This window comes from Lepeophtheirus salmonis, chromosome 8, assembly GCF_016086655.4.
Source record: "Lepeophtheirus salmonis chromosome 8, UVic_Lsal_1.4, whole genome shotgun sequence".
In the NCBI taxonomy this organism is placed as follows: Eukaryota; Metazoa; Arthropoda; class Copepoda; order Siphonostomatoida; family Caligidae; genus Lepeophtheirus; species Lepeophtheirus salmonis.
In genome coordinates, this window is record NC_052138.2 from 27,030,028 (window position 1) to 27,048,767 (window position 18,740).

General features: G+C 34.3%; 1 protein-coding gene across 3 annotated transcripts in view; it reads left to right on the top strand.

The window, feature by feature from the left end:
- The window catches only part of LOC121122556 (uncharacterized), a 46,898-nt gene extending 28,621 nt beyond the window's left edge, over positions 1 to 18,277 (top strand). For 2 of the 3 annotated variants that reach the window (XM_040717582.2, XM_040717580.2), the window contains exon 2: positions 15,600 to 18,277. In XM_040717582.2, the coding sequence (XP_040573516.1) occupies positions 15,607 to 18,165 (2,559 nt within the window). In that variant the 5' untranslated portion in view covers positions 15,600 to 15,606 and the 3' untranslated portion in view covers positions 18,166 to 18,277. Of the gene's footprint in view, positions 1 to 15,291; positions 15,495 to 15,599 lie in introns of those variants that run through there. The other variant, XM_040717581.2, reaches the window with a different exon arrangement.
- The last annotated feature ends 463 nt before the right edge of the window (positions 18,278 to 18,740 follow it).

Below are 18,740 nucleotides of genomic sequence, written 5' to 3' on the forward strand. Positions count from 1 at the left end.
CTTCTTCACAAGCAATCGTAGCCTCGACACGCCGGCGAATTTACAGGTAGCACTTGTTTATGAAGACTGATTCCATGGCGTGCCACACAGTCATGTTGGCAGCTTGGAGCGAATCCAAATTTGGATTAGAGGTGTGGCTAACATTCTTTCCCAAGATACCCCAAAGTCCGCGGAGTTGAGTTAGAGCTTGAGGAGGGACACATGGAGGCAGGCCAGAAGTCAGGCATATTGTTACTGCATATGTTTTAACATCGGCGCGGAGGAGATTGCACAAGCGTCCTTTTTGTGTTGTTACTCCGAAATGTTTTTGTTTTTTAGATATTAATTTGATAATTTTTTAGAAGGTTCTTTGGAGCAGAGAACCCATAACACGTTCCAACCCATTGTTTAGCTTCAAATGTAGTTTTTCACATTAACAAGCAGTTCCAAATTAAAAAAAGAAATTGTTTTTATCCTTTGTTGTTCTGGAAATAACAAAAATAGCGAATTACAAAACACAATAACTCACAAACTAAGGAACTGATTCTCATGAAATTTTGACAGCAGTCTTTTGAACGTTGGTACACACTGAAAATGAAGTAAATTAATAAAAAAATAGCTCGTCTATGTGTGAATCTCGGGACATTTCAGTCCATGTGCTATGTAACCAAAATTGTACTATCATAAATTTGTCTTACTTTGTTGTTTTTTTCCATAAGAACATTTTTGCAATAAACATTTTCTAGGAAGTGAAGGTTACATTCAATAATATATTTATATCTAACCCATAATTGAATCTATCTAAGAAAAAATAGATGAAGATATAAAAAGCATGGCTCTTCTTTCTCCTTTATTTCCTTAGTCATAAACGTTGGTAAAACTTTATAATCCGTTTTCCTTAGCATTACAACTATACATGTAGATAGTAGATTATTAAATAATTATAACATCTGTGCACGACATTTTTCTAAATGTCATCATTTCTGGATTTGAAAAATTGACAAGGGATCTATTAAATGTTTTTTTTTTTATGTAGAGATGGGATGTCGAGACAGTTTACTGATAAGAAAATAAAATAAAAAATTCTGCCATCGTTATTTCTTTCATTTTTATTCATTGATTGATTAGAATAGTAGGATAAATACAAGAGTGTTTTTATATCTGCAACCTGTAAATGTGTTTTTTTTTATTGTCTAAGGCTGTTATCATTATCCTTCTATTATTGACGAACAATAAGTATAAATTCATTACTAGAGCATGATAGACGTTGAGTGACCTTGAAGATTTGTTGCGGAGTTATAAGTAAAAGCCCTTGTTGGACTCGGAGGCGAATTGAGGATTGGTATATGAGTAATTCCTACGTATATCATTGATAAATACGGAGTCGGGATTTGTGTTTATTTCTTTTATCTCATAACTTCTCCCAGGTAATTTAATAAGCCGTCATGTCAGCTAAACTACTCTTATCTAAAACATTCTTCAAATTGTTCGTGTGACCACGTTAATTTGGTGTTTTGCTTTTTTTTGGCATGTAGACAGATTATACTATTTTCATCAATAATCATCGGAATTTTAACAACTCCCTCCGAAGGAAGAATTATATATATCTTAGTTGTAAATAGTTTTTAAAAAAATATAATTTTACAGTATTTTCCCTTCACTAATGTTATTTCAAATGACTTCAAAGCAGTAATTCATGCAGGTGATGTAAACAAGGATCTGCATTCCTTAATAGCATAAGTTTCCCTCCCACCTTCTCCTTGTGCTATACAAAGATACTGATGTATTTTTATCTACTGATCTTGACTGATAATTCGATCCAGATCAAAATTATGACCGTGTAACAAAATTTAAATCATAAGGTAATTTTTTATTTTCTAAAAAAAAAAAAAATTATGAGGTGGAAACGAATTAAGAGCTACTTTTTTTTTTGTATACTGAATAACTTGTTTGGACCAAATTAGTTAAAATTATAATGGTCTCAGACCGAGACCCTTTGGATTAATATTTTTCTTCTCTCCCAGACCTTTTTATGTGGTGGGGCAATACAAAACTGGCTTTGTCAAAGTTTAAAGTCTTTCAGGGGATTTTAATTGAAAAAAAATCTTTGTACCGTCCCAAATATGATGCTATGAGCCAAAAAATGTATTTTTTATGTACAACGTACATTAGCGAATTGTGGAAAAAACATAGCAAAGTCCAATGTCTCTTGGAGGCTGTGAACGCAGTGGTAGAATAAACAATTAATTATTTACATATTCAACTTTCATTTGTCAAATTGTCTACGTTCTGCTTGAAAAAGGGCTTCATTTCTGCCCCTGAAGAAACTGCAGATCCTCAGAACATATCCTTTCGTTATGGTAATCCATTGCTCCTCAATATCTACTTTAAGGGCATTGACAGACGAGGCTCTACTTTCCACATAGTCTTTGTTGGACCTGAAGTAGAATGGAGGATCGACATTGGATGATTCCAGCCTCTATGTCCCTTCTAAATACAGGGCTGATCTTATCTAGTGATACACATTTAATAATTTTCAACTCAGAATAATGTCGGGTCAAAATCACAGATAAGGATTTTATCTCTAAACAGAGCAAAGAAGACTCTCAATTTTCTCAAGGGCAACAAAATTCGGAGACAGTTTTGCTCTTGCGTGATAAAAAAAAACTTCATCCTTGATGCTACTTGACCCAGGCCTTTATTAGAGACAACTTTCCATACTTTTTGGACTTCTATATGTGGCAGACCTCCTCTCCAGATACGAACCCCTTGGACTACTCCTTCTAGGAACGTCTAGACAAGAGGGTTACGTGATTCTCCCTAGAGGAGTTTCCAGTCTCTTCATGAAGGAGGGAACCAAGCTCGGGTCTGACTACATAGTCAAGGTCTGAAAAGAGATTCAAGTCTCTTTTTGAGGCAATTATTAGAGCTGATGGCTCACATATTAACTAAAAGTTGTGCCGACCACTAAATTCAGATGATTTTGTAAAAATATCTCTTCATAAAACTTCTTCTTTAAATTGAATTCTTTATAAATTGAAAAAAAAAAAAAATGTGTATCTGTAAATAAAAACATCCCTGTATTTACGTAATTGAATTTGTATTTACTTCATTCATCTCACGAATGTTTACAACTAATGTAATGAAAAGTTGTAACACATAAGCTACTTTGCTCCCAAACATTCTTCAAATTGTTAGGGTGATCAAGTTAATGGTACTAGATCATAACCTCCGTGAGTGTTTGAATTTACTGCAACCTATTGTTTCTCAATTTTATATCGATATTCCTTCCCCCAATTCTTCCCATTAGTTAGCATGGGTAGATTAAACCTTCTTTCATGCTCTTTTTTTTTTTTGTCTACATTCAGACAAAATCCTAATTAATCATTCTTTATGCATCCGTCTGAAGTGGACTGTCAGTGACATTTTTGAAAATAGGTATCAAACTATTTTCACCATTTTTGTTGTTTATGTATTGTTTTATTGCATTGAAATAGCGATAGAGTATTTCTAACAAATAATTTATGATATTTTAAGAGACTTACAGTCTTTAAATGTTTTAATTTGTATGTTTTTGAGGATTTTGCCTTAATAAAAGAAACTCTCACCAGAGCAATTCTTCTTATCAAAGGTTCCATCACATTCCAATTTATTTTTACGTTGTAGACAGTCTTCCTGGAGACTCCAGTAAGTCTTGAAATTTTAGTTCGAGTGTGACCAGCAAAAATTAATACTGAATTAACCTTAATCCTTGTTTTCCGCTCTGTATAGGAACTTTTAGCATCCGCCAAGACTTGTCTGCAGATGCACGGTGATTATGGAGGAAAATCTCAATAGGATTTTAAAGTACACTAATGAGAGAAAACATTATGAAATTTGAAAAATCAAAACTTAATGCAAAGTTTATAGGTTGGTCCATGTAAATCTGAATACTTAATAATTCAATAATTAATAGAGGTAAAGTGATTGAAATTCATTCATATTTTGATATATTAAATCATTAAAAATTAGTTCCAAAACAAAACAAACCTGAGCGCCCTTTACCTTACGTACAATACGAGAAAAGGACACTTGAACGTGATCGACTAATTTCTATTCGCACACTCCAAGCAGTTAAGCGTCCCCAGGACCATAGTCTACCCCGTCAGGAAGTCCAAAACGTTTAAGAGCAAGAAGGGTTCTGTCAAAAAGGCGAAAATGGACCCAGAGGAGTTAAAGAAAACAGCCCAGGATAATCTACTCAAGTCCATGAGGGCCCATACAAGAGGTCTCGGGGTTTCACAGTAGACTGTCCAGAGGGCTATAAAAAATTGGATGTAAATATCTTTAGCCCACTTTTGACGCCAGCAATGAAAGAACCTCATCTCTTCCGTTGCAAGACTCATGTGAGTTCTTTTGTATCCCCCTCCCTACTGCCCTGATGCCGACACCTCGACTACACCTTTGGAGTTCATGTAAAGGGGAAGGGCTGCAGTATTTGTCATCCAAACACTGAGACCGTCAAAGCCACTGTCATCCAGCACCGGAACGCCATGACAGAGGACTACATCTGTAGCAGGTTTCAGGTCTTCCACCACCACCTGGAAGCCATCATTGTCACTAAGGACAGCCACATAAATAATTAAGAGAGCTCAGGCACACATCTATTTATTGTATTAATTTTGTTGAAATTCTATTATTAATTAATAAATTATATCTTGTTAAATTTTAAAATTCTAGGTAGTCAGATTTTAATGGACCACTCGGGATACCACAAGAAAATAGTAGAACGGAGTAATATATTTTTTGAACAGAAATTTAACTTTCCTTTAGTCTTTAAAATTTGAGATCATGTCAGTTTTTATTGGATTTGGGCGCCCTAGTGGCTATGCTTTTTATATCAAACTGTCATTATATTTTTATTCAGCTGATATTTTATAAAAAAACATATTTTGACCTTCTATAAGTCAGTCACTTAAAATCTTTAGAATTTAGAATCATTTTAGTTTGTAAATTTCAAGCTTCCTCCACCTAAAGAGTTTAGTTTTTTTTTGTTCTATATTGATACCTTGATTGTGAAAAGGATAATGTTTTCACTCCCCCTGACAGAGAGGGCTTTAAAACAGTTTTAAAGAGTGTCAGTAATATCATCAATAATTTAATTTGAAAATACTTATTTGTCAAAAATAATATATCCCTATTTCAATTCAATAAATAAAAGTGAATGGATGAGTAAGCAAAAACAAAATGATCTTCATTGAAAAAAATTCAAGCATTTTATAAAATAATGTCCATGTTAAAGAAGTGAAGAGGAAAAAAAAGAAAAAGATGGTGATTAGATAACATTCTTTGCTTATTGGCTTATAAGTTTGAAAGAGGTCATTTCTTACTTGCCTCTTCTAAAAGGTCATTTTGGAGGTAGGCTCAAAGTTGGACAATTAGCCAAAAAGTAATAAATGAATTTAATTATGCTTTCCGTAGGATTACTAGTAAATTTCCTTTCATACTGGGGAGCCTGTGACTAGGGGAGTGGGGTGTGTGAGGGTAGAGTATACCCTAGACATGAAAATTATATGTATTTTGGGCATGTTAACAAAAATAGAAACCGGAAATCAACATAGCCACCCTGACAATTTGGAGAATGTTTTGGAGAAGAGCAGCTTAGCTGTCACAACGTTTCATTAGATCAGCTAGAAGGAAATAAATAAGATCATTTACTAGAATTATTCCGATGTCAATCCTCAATTCTACTCTGAGTCCAACAAATTTATGAGCACATAGGAATGTTGAATCAGTTTTTTTTATAACTGATTGCAGTAGAAAAGGAAGTTCGCGTCTGAAGAGGAGAGCAACCACATCTTGAGGTCCCGAAAATCCGAAAATTTGTCTCTCAGGAAGGCCAGAGTTTTATGGGCGCAATGATACAAAGCTCTGTTTTTAATCCTTACAACTGTCTCAGCTAGCTCTGTTCAGAGATAAGATATCTTGTTGTCCTCATCCGTGGTTTTGTACTCATGTTATTCCGGATTGGAAATAATAAAATGTGTAGCACTAGATAAGATCAACCTTATATTTACACTACAAACGTTTCAAGACTCAAAATTAATTCTTCAGATTAGAAAATACACACCCGATTTTCATCACTAGAAAACCTGACTAAAACTTTGTTGCAATTTTCCTAGAACCATAGGGGACATTGTCCTCCACTTTGCCGTCATTTTAATATTTATTGCAAAAAAAAAATCAAAAAAATGAAATGTCCAAATTTGTGAGGAAAAATCGTTATTCGTTCAAACTTTATCCCTATCAAAAAAAAAAACTTAACTTTTAAATTTAAAAGAAAAAGATTTTTTTTTCTTCTAAAAAAAGGACAAATGTCATGTTATTACGAAAAAGTTGGATGGAGATGAATCATACCCCTAAAAAAAGAAACATTTGAAAAGTTTGCCATCGTTATATTTACACAGAGTATATAGATATATTTTTCCTTAGAATTCCTAATTCTTTTGTTCTAAATCTCTTCAACAATTACGTATAGATCCTCGTTATCCAACACATCAGTTTGAAAGCTCTTATATACTAACAATAATTATTTATTATCACATAGCACATGTTGAGGATTAAGTGCTCTCTCATATGAGTTATAATCTCATATCATCATCACTATTTATTGATTGTAATATATACATTACCATTAATTAAAAGCAGCTTGAATATTCATTAGTGTTATATACAATATGCAGTGGAGAAAATAAGTATTGGATCCCTTTTGTAAATCCGCTACTGATAAAGAAAATAAAGATTGATGATTTTTATGATTTTAACAGTCAAAACAGCTTTAATAACCAGTCTAATTAGTCACTTTGGCGCACTCTCTAAAGCAAACACAGGTGCTCAGGGAGCTGATATATATATTTATTTTTTTGTTAAATAGGTAGTTCAAACCTACAATAGTTGGAAAAAAATGGAATCAATTGACAAATTCGTTGTTCCAAATATTTGGAAAAGGCACGGAGCCATCTTTGGAATCCACCTCAGAAGCGACAACATAACATTGTTCGAACTTTGGAACTCTGTAAGACGTACGTTCTCAAGGTTAAGACCAAATTATAGGACTCTTAAAGTGATTTTGAGGTGATAGCAATGACGGCTGAGGTCAAAGGATGAAGTAACTTTGTTTGAACGCCAGAATTAGTGACCCGAATTCAGCAAAACGCAATGACGACCCAGGGAAGTCCATCAGGCAATTTCTCGAGAAGTTGGTCGATCAGAGTCGCTAATCTGGCAATGCATTCTAAAAAAACATACGTTATTACTCATAAGGAGACAAAATTACCAGCTCATGTCATGCTGTAGGGAGGGTTAGCTCCAAAGGGCACGTTATACCTCCTTAATATGTTCCCTATCAAGCCTCAGAGTCAACAATAATGCCTACCTGGACGTGCTGACGTGCTAGAGACCATGGTTAAGCCCTGGATTGACATGATTTCCACTGGGAGGCCTGACATGTGACCGGAGGACTCGGTTGGCGATCGAGCAAAAACCATTCAAACCTCCTGCAACGCCAAGACGAACTTATACGTCAGATCAAGAAGGAATTCCAGGATTTGCGAAGGGGATAGGTGGCGAAGGCCTGCTTGCACTTTCGGCCCCGCTTAGAAACTATTATTGCGACTGGAGGTGATTTTATTGAATAAAATGAATTAGCTTTCATCAAGCTTTCAGAATCTTATTTTTTATTTTCTTAATATGATACTAGCTTGAGAAAAAATTGCGTTCCAAAAAAAAAAATATTCTATGGCGTAGATAACTTGCACACCCTCATCAATCCCCAGCTCCCCAAAAATTTATTGCGTTCATTGATTGCTATATAAGTTTTTGTTTAGGATCTGATTGTATAATTCCTTTAAGTGGGACCCGAGAGCTCTAAAAAAAAATTCGTGCACTAGCATAAAATTAAACTTTATGCTTAAACTATCAAATAGAAATACTTTAATCTGAGACTATTTATTATTTACGAATAGGATCCCTTTATTTCTCGAAACATGAGAAACCCTAACGTATATTGTAAACCTAGGTATATCTATGTTAAAAGATAACGCTCTTTTTCTTCAGTCTGCTATGTCAATAAGAAAGGTATGTGTACTCCATTAATTTTTAATATATCTTGTACATAATATATCAAAGGAACAATTTTTACTCCGTCTATTCAATTCTTTGTAAAATTTATAAGTAAATAAAAAAAGGAAAAAAATCTTTTCTGGTACTATATGAAAAGAAAAAAGTTTCTATAATATTTAAATGATAATATAACTCGCTAAATATCCATTGCCTTAACTAAAGATTTGTAGATTATAACTTCCGATATGCAACAAAAAAATGTCATGATAAGGGTTAAAATCTGTAATTCTTGAGAGGACATGTAACAAAGGGGCTTGACCAGCTCATCAATTCATTTTGCAGAAATGGTAGTCTACTTACATGAAAGTCCTAAACTAAAAAAATGAAAGGGGCCCTACAATAGGCCGGGTTTTCACTTAAGATTTTAAGATAAAACTAAGCAAAATATCATAGTTAAACGAATTTCGTTTAATATTCCGTGCAAAGTCCGGGAGATGGTATTACTGGCTCGTATCGAGGTTATGTTTAGTTAGTAGCATCTTTTGGAAGAACACATACCAACTTTCAGTCAGATCAGTCTATTTCTTTCGGATTGGCAGTCATTTAAATCGAGGAAGTGGAGGGATTTTTAAGAAATGGACGGAACATAATTTCGTCTCTTGATGAAACATTACTTTATGAAAGGCAAAACGCTTAAAGAGACTAAAAGGAAGGTTGATAAACATTGTAAGGACTCTGCACCTTCAATTAGAACAGTTCATAAGTGGTTTCAAAATTTTGGGAGTGTTCATATGGGTACAAGTGAGGCTGGACGTTCTGGACGCTCTGTTGTGGTAACTACAACATAAATCAATGATAAAACCCATGATATGGTGATGGATGATATAAAACTTAAGGTGCTTAAGATTGCTAGTGCTGTGAGTATCTCGAGTTGGAACACGATTTCCATTAATTTTGCGACCACAACTGTTCAGGTGTGAGTTGGTACATTATCGTAATGGAAAGGACTTATTTGTCTGCCAATCGTGGACGTTTTTCTTGCAACTCGGTTTTCAAACAGTCCAATAACGACGAATAGTATGCACCTGTAATAGTTTTAGCTTTTTCCAAATAGTCAATAAGGATTATTCCTTGCAAATCCAAAAGACAGTCACCATAACCTCTCCAGCCAATTCTTCAATTCAAACGAATGCCAAACAGAAATAAATAAATGTTTGTTCTACCCAGAGATTCTACGAACGAAGCTTAACCTCGATACGTCCAAGCAGAGCCATCTCTCGGACTTTGCTTAATATAAAAATATGAGCCCTTTTTTGCATAATTCTCTCGATAGACTCACTAAGACTTTTATAAGGGAGTACACTTGGGCTAAACTAGAGTCCTGAAAAGTTTAATTAAGATATGAGTAGTGGAAGTTGTAGGATTTGTATGCATAAAGTGGGTGTATTCATTTATAGAGTTGTAGAAAAGATGAAAAAATATTTAGGATGGAGAGTAGATTCATTTCATTAGATTAGCTGCAATACAGAATTTGCAAGACAAGACAAAGGTACGTACGTACTAGTCTGAAGCCACAAAATTTCAAAATCAGTAAAATTTTGAACAAAGAAATGAAGATATGTTTTGAATGATGAGAAAATACATAAACATGAATTTCTTGAGGCTACAAATTGAATTCAAAAGCATGTTGGTAAAATATCTGTGATAATGAATAATTCCAGAATTCGATGAAAGTATGTTTGAAGAAAGTTATGTCGAAGTATACAGATCAGGACTTTATCCATCCTCGAAGGAAGAATACCATTTTCATCGTGAAATTTTCCCCCTTTCCTCGCAATATTTTTTTTTTTTTTTTTTTGTTCTGCACTCCAAAGAATGAAGGTAACCAATGAGGAAGTTTTTCAGAAAATTTGAAAACCCGGTATATGACTGACTTTCAAGCTCCATTTTTTTCGCTTATTACAGGCGTTTCGAAATTCAATTACAGCTAGTTTTAAAAAAATTATCAATCGATCAGAACTTAACCTATACAAAATTTCGTTTTTCTACGATGTCTTCTTTAGGTAACACATCTCTTCAATGTTTGAAAGTTGACAAAAGTTCTTTATTTTGTCAATAAAGAAAAAATATAGCATTAATCATTATTTTGGACATATTAATTATGATAGACATTATTCTAACCTTAAAAAGTATTCAATAAGTTTTTTTCTAAAGTTACCCTGTGGAGCAAAAAGCGAGAATTGTCATAACAAAATTTTGATCTTTATATTCGGAAAATGTAAAAAAATATCGGGTACCATTTATGGATTATCAAATTTTCCATGGAATTTTTTTAAACTTATTAAATACTTTTATAGTTTAGAAAAATGTCTATCAAAAATATTTTATGTAAAATAGCTAAAATTGTCTTTATATGATCTATATTTCCTAAGTAAAAAGTTTTTGTTTTTTTCATAATTTGATCGAGATGTTGGACCTAAAGATGGAAAGGAAGGAAAATGCAATTTCCCATTGATAATGTTCATACCACAATATAACTTTTCTGAATTTTACATTTAAAGTGAATACGTATTTAAATGGAAAATTAGCTATTAGTTATACAAATTGACTGGAAGATCGCTTTGTCGAAATTTGTAAAAAAAGAGGGTTTTTTTTGTTGTTGTTGAAAAACACTTGTTTTAACTCCTCCTCCTGATGAGTATTTCAAAAACTAGTCAGTCAACTTCACTCAAGTAGCATCGAATAAGAATATAGTCAATAATTTTTTTAAAGTACTACCTTAGGCCAGAGACAACTTTGTATTGACTCAATACGGAGCTCCGTGTCATCGCACCCCTAAAAAACAGACCTTCCTGAGAGACAACTTTCTGAGCTTTTGGGACCTCAATATGTGGCCTCCCTCCTCTCCAGACACGAACCAATTGGACTACTCTATCTAGTTGTGTCTGGAAGAGAAATGTGGGTCAATGAGACTGGATTCTATCTTGTCTGTAGGAGAAGGTGTGAGCTGCTCCTGATAGGAATTGTGTATCGACATTGGAGACATTCCTTTCTATGTCCTTGTTTGAAACGGAGTGACATTGGTATTCATTTCCTCCTTCTCCTAACTTTATGAGAGCTAAGCTGATCTTCTTGTAAAAATTCTTCAAATTGGTACGGTTAAATGTAATTTCTCTGTTTCACTTTTTTCAGCATACCTATTTGTATAGATAGCAATCTTCTTCAGAAAATATTTTGTCTCTTAAAGTTATGATATTTTTTACTAGAAATAGTACCCGGTATATAAAAAATAACTCCCCAAGAATTCATCAGTGCTACTCTTCGTTATACATGTCCAGACTCAAATGTAAATTCTCAATACTGAATTCATATGACGTCATTCTGTCCTCAAGAATAATAATAAGAATTCTGAAAAAAAAAATACATGATTGGAATGACTGATGTGTACCTTAACTTCGAGAGCGCTCAAAAAAAACACACAGTGACTACACGCCCACAATGTTTCATCAATCCGACTACATTGTTATCTCGTAGGGATTCCGACAACCCTTCCTTAAAAGAAAAAAACTAAAATCAGTTGTTTGCTTATTCTTCCGACATATATAATTATTGTTTATTAATTTTTGGGCATGATTCACAGAATTCATTCCGACAAAGTTTTGAACATTAATAAGGAAAACATCGACAGCTGACAACAAAATAGCCTCTAAGTATGTAAATACATATAAAAATCTTGATGATAACAAACGTTACATAACTCTAAGACCTCATAAGCTTTCATATTGTAAGTCTACATTTACCTTTAATAATATGAAGTATTATGCATGTTTTCAATTTTTTGTGCTGCTTTACAAAGTACTTATTATGACAAAAAAGTTATATATAATCACCTGAGTTTTTTATAATAAGAAAAAGTTTCTAGCTTTGTATTTCAAATATGAATTTGATATCAACTTACTACTACATAACATACTAAATTTATTCACGTATAAATTTAAAGCAATACATTAATCATGCAACAATACTTCATCTAATAAAAATGTTTATAGCATCACTGTTTAAAATAAAAATTAACGATAAAAAAAAAGTACACTACATAAATTTCAACACTCTACTTTTTTTGTAATTATAATATTTAATGAGTATCTCATTTTCTTTAAAACTGTCCATCATTGATATTGATCCCTTTAACATATTCTCCATCCCTTGAGGTATTGCCTTTTATTAGTCCTTGCAGCGTGCATGAGTGTCTGTATTTTTGTTATTAAGGCTTTTATTTTGAATTTTTCTGGGTGAATTTTCACTGTTGATGCTAGCCAATTACCCTTCGTGAATCTACAGTACCGTAGATCCTGTACCATCTCGCAAACTCTCTTAATTAATTTCCACAGGCACGGACAAAAGAATATGTCAATTATCCTTTAAGACCATTTTGTTATATATTTTGGGTCAAAATGTATCGAAATGTACCGATATACTATACCGATATCTGTACTGGTGTTGAATATTGTATGAAAATATTGGTATCGTGATAACACTACTCGGGACCATAGACTTAGGTGATGTGAGAATTGGACAAATTTGATAAGTATATACTTTATTCGGCAGTTAAAAATGAAGAAATTGTATTTTGTACAAAAAAAAAAAAACCACACGTTATCATGAAAACAAGAGTAGTTTTGCCCGGCGTTGCCTAGGACATTAAGAAATTAAAATTAATAAAGAGCTCATCTGCTTAATATAAAACAAAAGATAATGATCATCAAATTTTAAGAATTATTCTCATGTTGGATTTATACTAATAATTAGGCATTGTATAGGCACTTCTTTCACGCAATGAGGAAGCAATTGCTTTATTCTGAGTCAGACGGCGAACTTGCATTCTTGCAGCCGCTTTCTTGAGCATCTAGGAAACAGGTTCTCAGGTTGTACAGATGAAGTACTTGGTCAAAATACAGTTTGAACTCTACCACCGCCGTATTTCTAGGCACCAAGGAACCCTTCTAATAGGCTATTATAAACCCAAGCCCATGGGTTGTGCAGGTGAACTGCTGGGCCTTATGTTTTCGTAAAGATCAATTCACCATTGCTCGAAATGTGTGTCTATTCTTGTATTACACTTCATAATATCGCACCTTCAGTAAGTTGTTCACTAATTTTTGGCCTCCATTAGTACTTTCGATTAACATAACCATTTTCTGTAAGGGCATTGAATCAAATAAATTTGAATTATAAACTGATTAACTAGAATGGCTTAGCACCATGAAGAATGTTGCAGGTGTTTAGTTTTAAAATTCATACTAGTGATGTGAATTTTATTCACAAAATCGAAATTTTTAACTTGCACATCTGGTATTTGACGAGCCAGACTATTTACTGTTTAAGATCTATTTTATAACTTTTGACGGTGAAAGTGCTGGGTGGCAAGCATGTAGCAAGGCAAATATTTTGGAGGCGAGAATGTATGACGGCAAAGAATCTTGACGGCAAGTGCACTAGAAACAAAAGTGAGCGAGGTAAATGTGTTTGAGGCAAAGCTACCTGTCACCGAATAAGTCTTGCACCGCCTTGTGGCCTTGCATACTGTAATTCATTTTAATCTGAATAAAGTTACATGAAGTTGGAAATGGTAGACATCACATTAATATTTATTCAATATATATTTGGTAACATTATTTGTTAACTTTGCTGCAATTGGCGGCAACAATGACAGTCTCCAAGCGGGAAAGGAAGGCCGGCCATACACGTGAGACTTAGATTCTTCCACTCTTTATTCACGAGAGCTTGAGGTATTTGATATTCTTGTAGCGGACTGTGCAGACTTTTGACTCCACTTACCACCAGATGGTGTAGTCCAGCGGATTTAGATCCGAGCTCCGGGGAAAGGAAAAGTTAATTAATAAGTCACTAATAAGACTCCTACAACACTACATATGGAATTTTTGATTGTCTCTTCTCAAACTTCCTTGACTTCTCCCATACCCCAGGACGCCTTAACCACCTATGACACGGTATACCGGTTTAGGTAATTCTTTTTTTCTTTTTTTATTCTGTCATAAACTTTACAGGGTAGCCTCAACAGAGTATTTGGCAGCTTAAGGGGCCTTAGCCTGACTGGTCTACCGCTTCGAAGACGATCCTTGAGGCCGGATCTGTCTTCCATGAGCTTGCAAATGTGATAGATGGTGTTACCGTTGACCTCAAGCTGTTTGACGACGTCAGGTATGCCATGGACATTTTTTTTTTGTGAACTCGTCCATGGATATACTGAGTTGGTCTCATAAGTGTGAATGAAAAGCTTTTGGGGTTAGCTTGACTGGTATACCGCTTAAAAGACAGTCCTTTAGGCAAGAGCCATCTTACAGGGGGTGCAGAAGGCAGTTGACCCCAAGCTGCTTTATGGTGTTTGAGGTATCATGACAGGCGCGGATCAAAGTTCCAATCTCCCACCTTTTTGTTTCCATCTTTGTCCAGAAGTGAGATATATTTGTTTGCGGTATCTTGTTTGAAAGATAAGAACAACTGCTTTTCATTATTGGGCTTAACTTTATTCTCGAAATTCTATACGCCTTTCTAAATACATTTAAAAAGGTGGTCACAACTTATTCGTAATCTGGTAAGTCAAATCTAGAATTGAGTATTACACTTCTATTAAATGAATTCGGAGCATGATAATTGATCTTGTTTCGGACTCAGAAAAGGTGGACAACAGGTGGAATAAAGTATTGCATTTCTATTATAAATATATTTTTATTAGTCCTTTGATGCAAACGCAAATTGTACTTATAGATCTTCCGCTCAGAAAATACTATAAATTCGACGAAAATAAAGGAATGTTTTTGTCAAGTCATCCCTTAAATAGGTAGAAATATAAAACCCGTAATTGACCAAAAAATGTCAAAAAAGGATCTATGAATTAAATTATCATTTTCTTAATTCTTTTCAAAATTGTTTTTGCATTGACCCTCCACAAATGATCCTATATGCAAAAACTTATTCATTAGCAATGATTAAATCAATGTAAATACGAATAGAGCCTGTTTTTTTGTTGTTGTTTTTTTGTTATAAACATGTTTGCAGTAGAAAAAAAATATATAATGAAAAACCCTCCTGAATTTGAGACTCTCTCAGGCTTTGCCAAAAAAATTAATTCTTTCTTGGAAAGCCAAAACGATGATTATTATCTTTAATTTAAAACATATAAAATATACAAATATGTTTTATTACATATCACCTACACGCGTGATTTTTTTTTCTTTTGAGTGTGTGAGTAAATCTATGTTCTACACTATATTTTCCATGATTTAAAAATCATGGAAAAGAACAAGGACTAAGAAACGACATAGGGTTAACGTTATCATTCTATTCATTTGTTAAAGGTCGACAGAACAGTCAATTCTGAAATATTATAAAAGGTAAAAACATTATTGTATCTTATCAAAGTAAAATAATTAATTAATAGATCTCTTTTCTTTTTTTTTTTTTTTTTGTTAAAGTAATCTTTCTTTTTTTCATCACAGGTCCAAAATGTCATATTATGAACCTCACCACACATGTAGCTATAATATAATGACACTGGATGAGCTGAGACTCAATTCTCTTCGTCGAAGAAGTGAGGGTATTCGTAATGTGGATAAGGCATTTGACATTGCTCAAATTAAAATACAAGAACAGGTTGAACATAGAAACTCCAGTTTGGAAGCTCGTCTCTTGCAGCTGAATGAGCTGCAAAGTAAAGTTGAGGACGATACAAAGAGGATAACGGGCTTTAAAGCCAAACCAAGAGAGGATCTTGGGTTTTCACAAAAAATTTCTACTGATAAGGCGAGATTCAAGTCAGAAAAACCAAAGGAGGCACTTAAAATTAATGGAGAAAAAAGAATTAAAAAGAACATTGTGGAAGAATCCAAGACTTTCAAAGAGGATAAGCCAAAGGAACCGGAAGTCTTAAAACCAAAGGAACCTGAAGATATAAATTCAAAGAAACCTGAAGTCGTAAGACCAAAGGAGCCAGAAATCGTGAAAGCAACAGAACCAGAAGTTGTAAAGCCAAAGGAGTCGAAAGAAGATTTGCCAAAGGAACCAGAAGTTGTAAAGCCAAAGGAGCCCAAAGAAGATTTGCCAAAGGAACCAGAAGTCATTAAGCCAATGGAACCAGAAGTCATTAAGCCAATGGAACCAGAAGTCATTAAGCCAAAGAAACCAGAAGTCATTCAACCAAAAGAACCTGAAGTTGTAAAGGAAAAGGAACTAGAATTGATTGAACCTAAGCAAAAAAATCAAAACATTGAGCAGTCTGAAGGTTCTAAGACAACACACAATGTTGAAACAGGGCTTAAAAGTTCTGAAAGCACTCAAGAACAGAAAATTGAAGAACCAGTAACAGAAGAGAGGAAAAAAGCTCCAGAGTTGATCGTCATTCCTGTTGAGAATGATGAGGAGGGAAAACCAGATAAGATCAACCAAATTTTAGAATGCAATGATGTTTTAGATCCCACTTCTAAATCTATGTCTCCATTTGAACAGAACCTTGTTGCTTTCGGACAACATTTTAATTTTATTCCTAGTCCGGAACCTGAGAAATGGGAATCTTCAGAGTCTGAGGAAGAGATTCAAGAGGAACCGGAAGAAGTAGTGGAGGAAGAGTTGACACCTTATAAAGCTGCTCTTAAAAAGAAATACGATGAGGAGGTATGCACCACAAAAACAGCTTCTTGGGGAGGTGATAAGCCAAAAGGGAGATATGACATGTCCTTCTTGAACGTGAATCAAGGCGAAGAAATTATTCATGGAAATTTATTCACACAGTTCAAGGAATGGATCACGGCTGTGAAAGAGGAGGAGATCGGAGATAATGCTTTAAAGAGTATTAAATCTCATCAAAATGATCCCGTAGTTGAAGGAGCTCCTAAAATTGATCCTCATCCAGCTTTCAAGAACAGATCAGATTATATTTATATTGGAGAAAAAAATGTCATGGCCAAGCCTCATGGAGATGGAGAACTTACTTTCCATAATGGGGACAGATTTAAAGGAGAATTCCTCAACGGAGAAAGACATGGCTATGGAGCTCTCAATGTGTCTCCAGACGATAAATTATTTCACACTGTCTCTTCCATCGAAGGTACCTATGTTCACGATCAACTTGAAGGTGAAGCAAAAATTGTACACAAGAACGGTGATATCAGGCACGCATTCTGCTCAAAGGGATCCCTTCATGGTATCTGTAAATTATTTGACAAGGATTACAATATCATTGAAATGGGATGGTATTTGAGTGGTGAGAAGGAAGGACAGTTTTGGCGTTTCTTAACCGGTGGATCTTATCTCGTAGGAGGTGTTACAGAGACAAAAAAAATCGGAGGAGATGATGTTATTTACATTTATCCGGATTTGAAAACTTGCTTCAAAGGAACTTTTGTCGATGAACAAATGCTTCTGGGACAGGCTTGCTATGTCGAAGTTGCCATGAAAAAGAGGGATATTTTCTATATAAAGACCACAACTCCCAAAGGACCCAAATACAAATATGATCCGTCCACCAGGGATCGAATGTGCGAATTGGATCCCCTTCTACCCGATCCTTATGAGTACAATTGCATATATATAAAGCAATCGCGAATGAAAGGAGCAGGAGATGGGATTTTTGCTCTGAAAGATTTATATAGAGGAGAAGTGGTCAGTTTTTATAATGGTATTCCTATGAAGTCAGATGAGCTAAATGCCAAAAGTGATGAATGGGAAAAAAATGCGTACAAAATCATGAACCTTCTTGGAAAAGATCAGGACGGGAAAGAGGGAGTCATTGATATTCCAGAAGAGTATATTGCTCTAGATAAGTACAAAGCCAGTCTGAGTCACAAGGCAAATCATAGTTTTGAACCAAATGCCAAATTTACTTTATTTCATCATGCTCGTTTTGGATTGATTCCTAGTTTAGTTATCACAGCTGAGGCAGTTGCACATGATAAAGAGATCACTGTTAGTTACGACTATGCCATGGATGAGTCCCCTCCATGGTATCAAGATCTATACACACAAAATATGATGACTTTGTATCAAGAATCCAAGAACTTTGAAGGGTAAAATTATACAAGTATACAATTATTATAATATATAACTTTTTAATTGTTCTAAAAAGTATTTTAACGATTCTTTTATTCAAATTTGAAAATAAATACATTTATTTTTGGAAAAAGTTACAACGTAATTATTTCAAATGGATATATTAGAACTATTGCGTGTGATTCATTTTTACTAGGGTTTCTTATAATATAGAATCTTGTCTTTGAGTCACCTCCGGCAAAAAAAAAAAAAAAATTACGGGATCCCAGGAAATATCAAAATCCTGTGGGTAAATAATAAATTTGATGCGAGGCCCAACCATACGGGATGAGGAATAAGTTTGTGAGGATATGTTTTATCTTCTAAATTCAACATAAATTTATGAATTAGCATAAACTTTTGTAAAAACGATCAAATTGTTGAATAAATTACATCTAAAAAACTATTGTTCAAAATAGCCACCCTTTTCCCGGATTACAAGGCGAAGGAGCACTTAGGCAGAGACAGAACGGACAGGTTCTTCAGAAATGTTGGCCCATTCCAACGCTTCAGAGCTTCATGAGTGGGGTGGTGTTTTTGAACAAGCACTGGCCTTA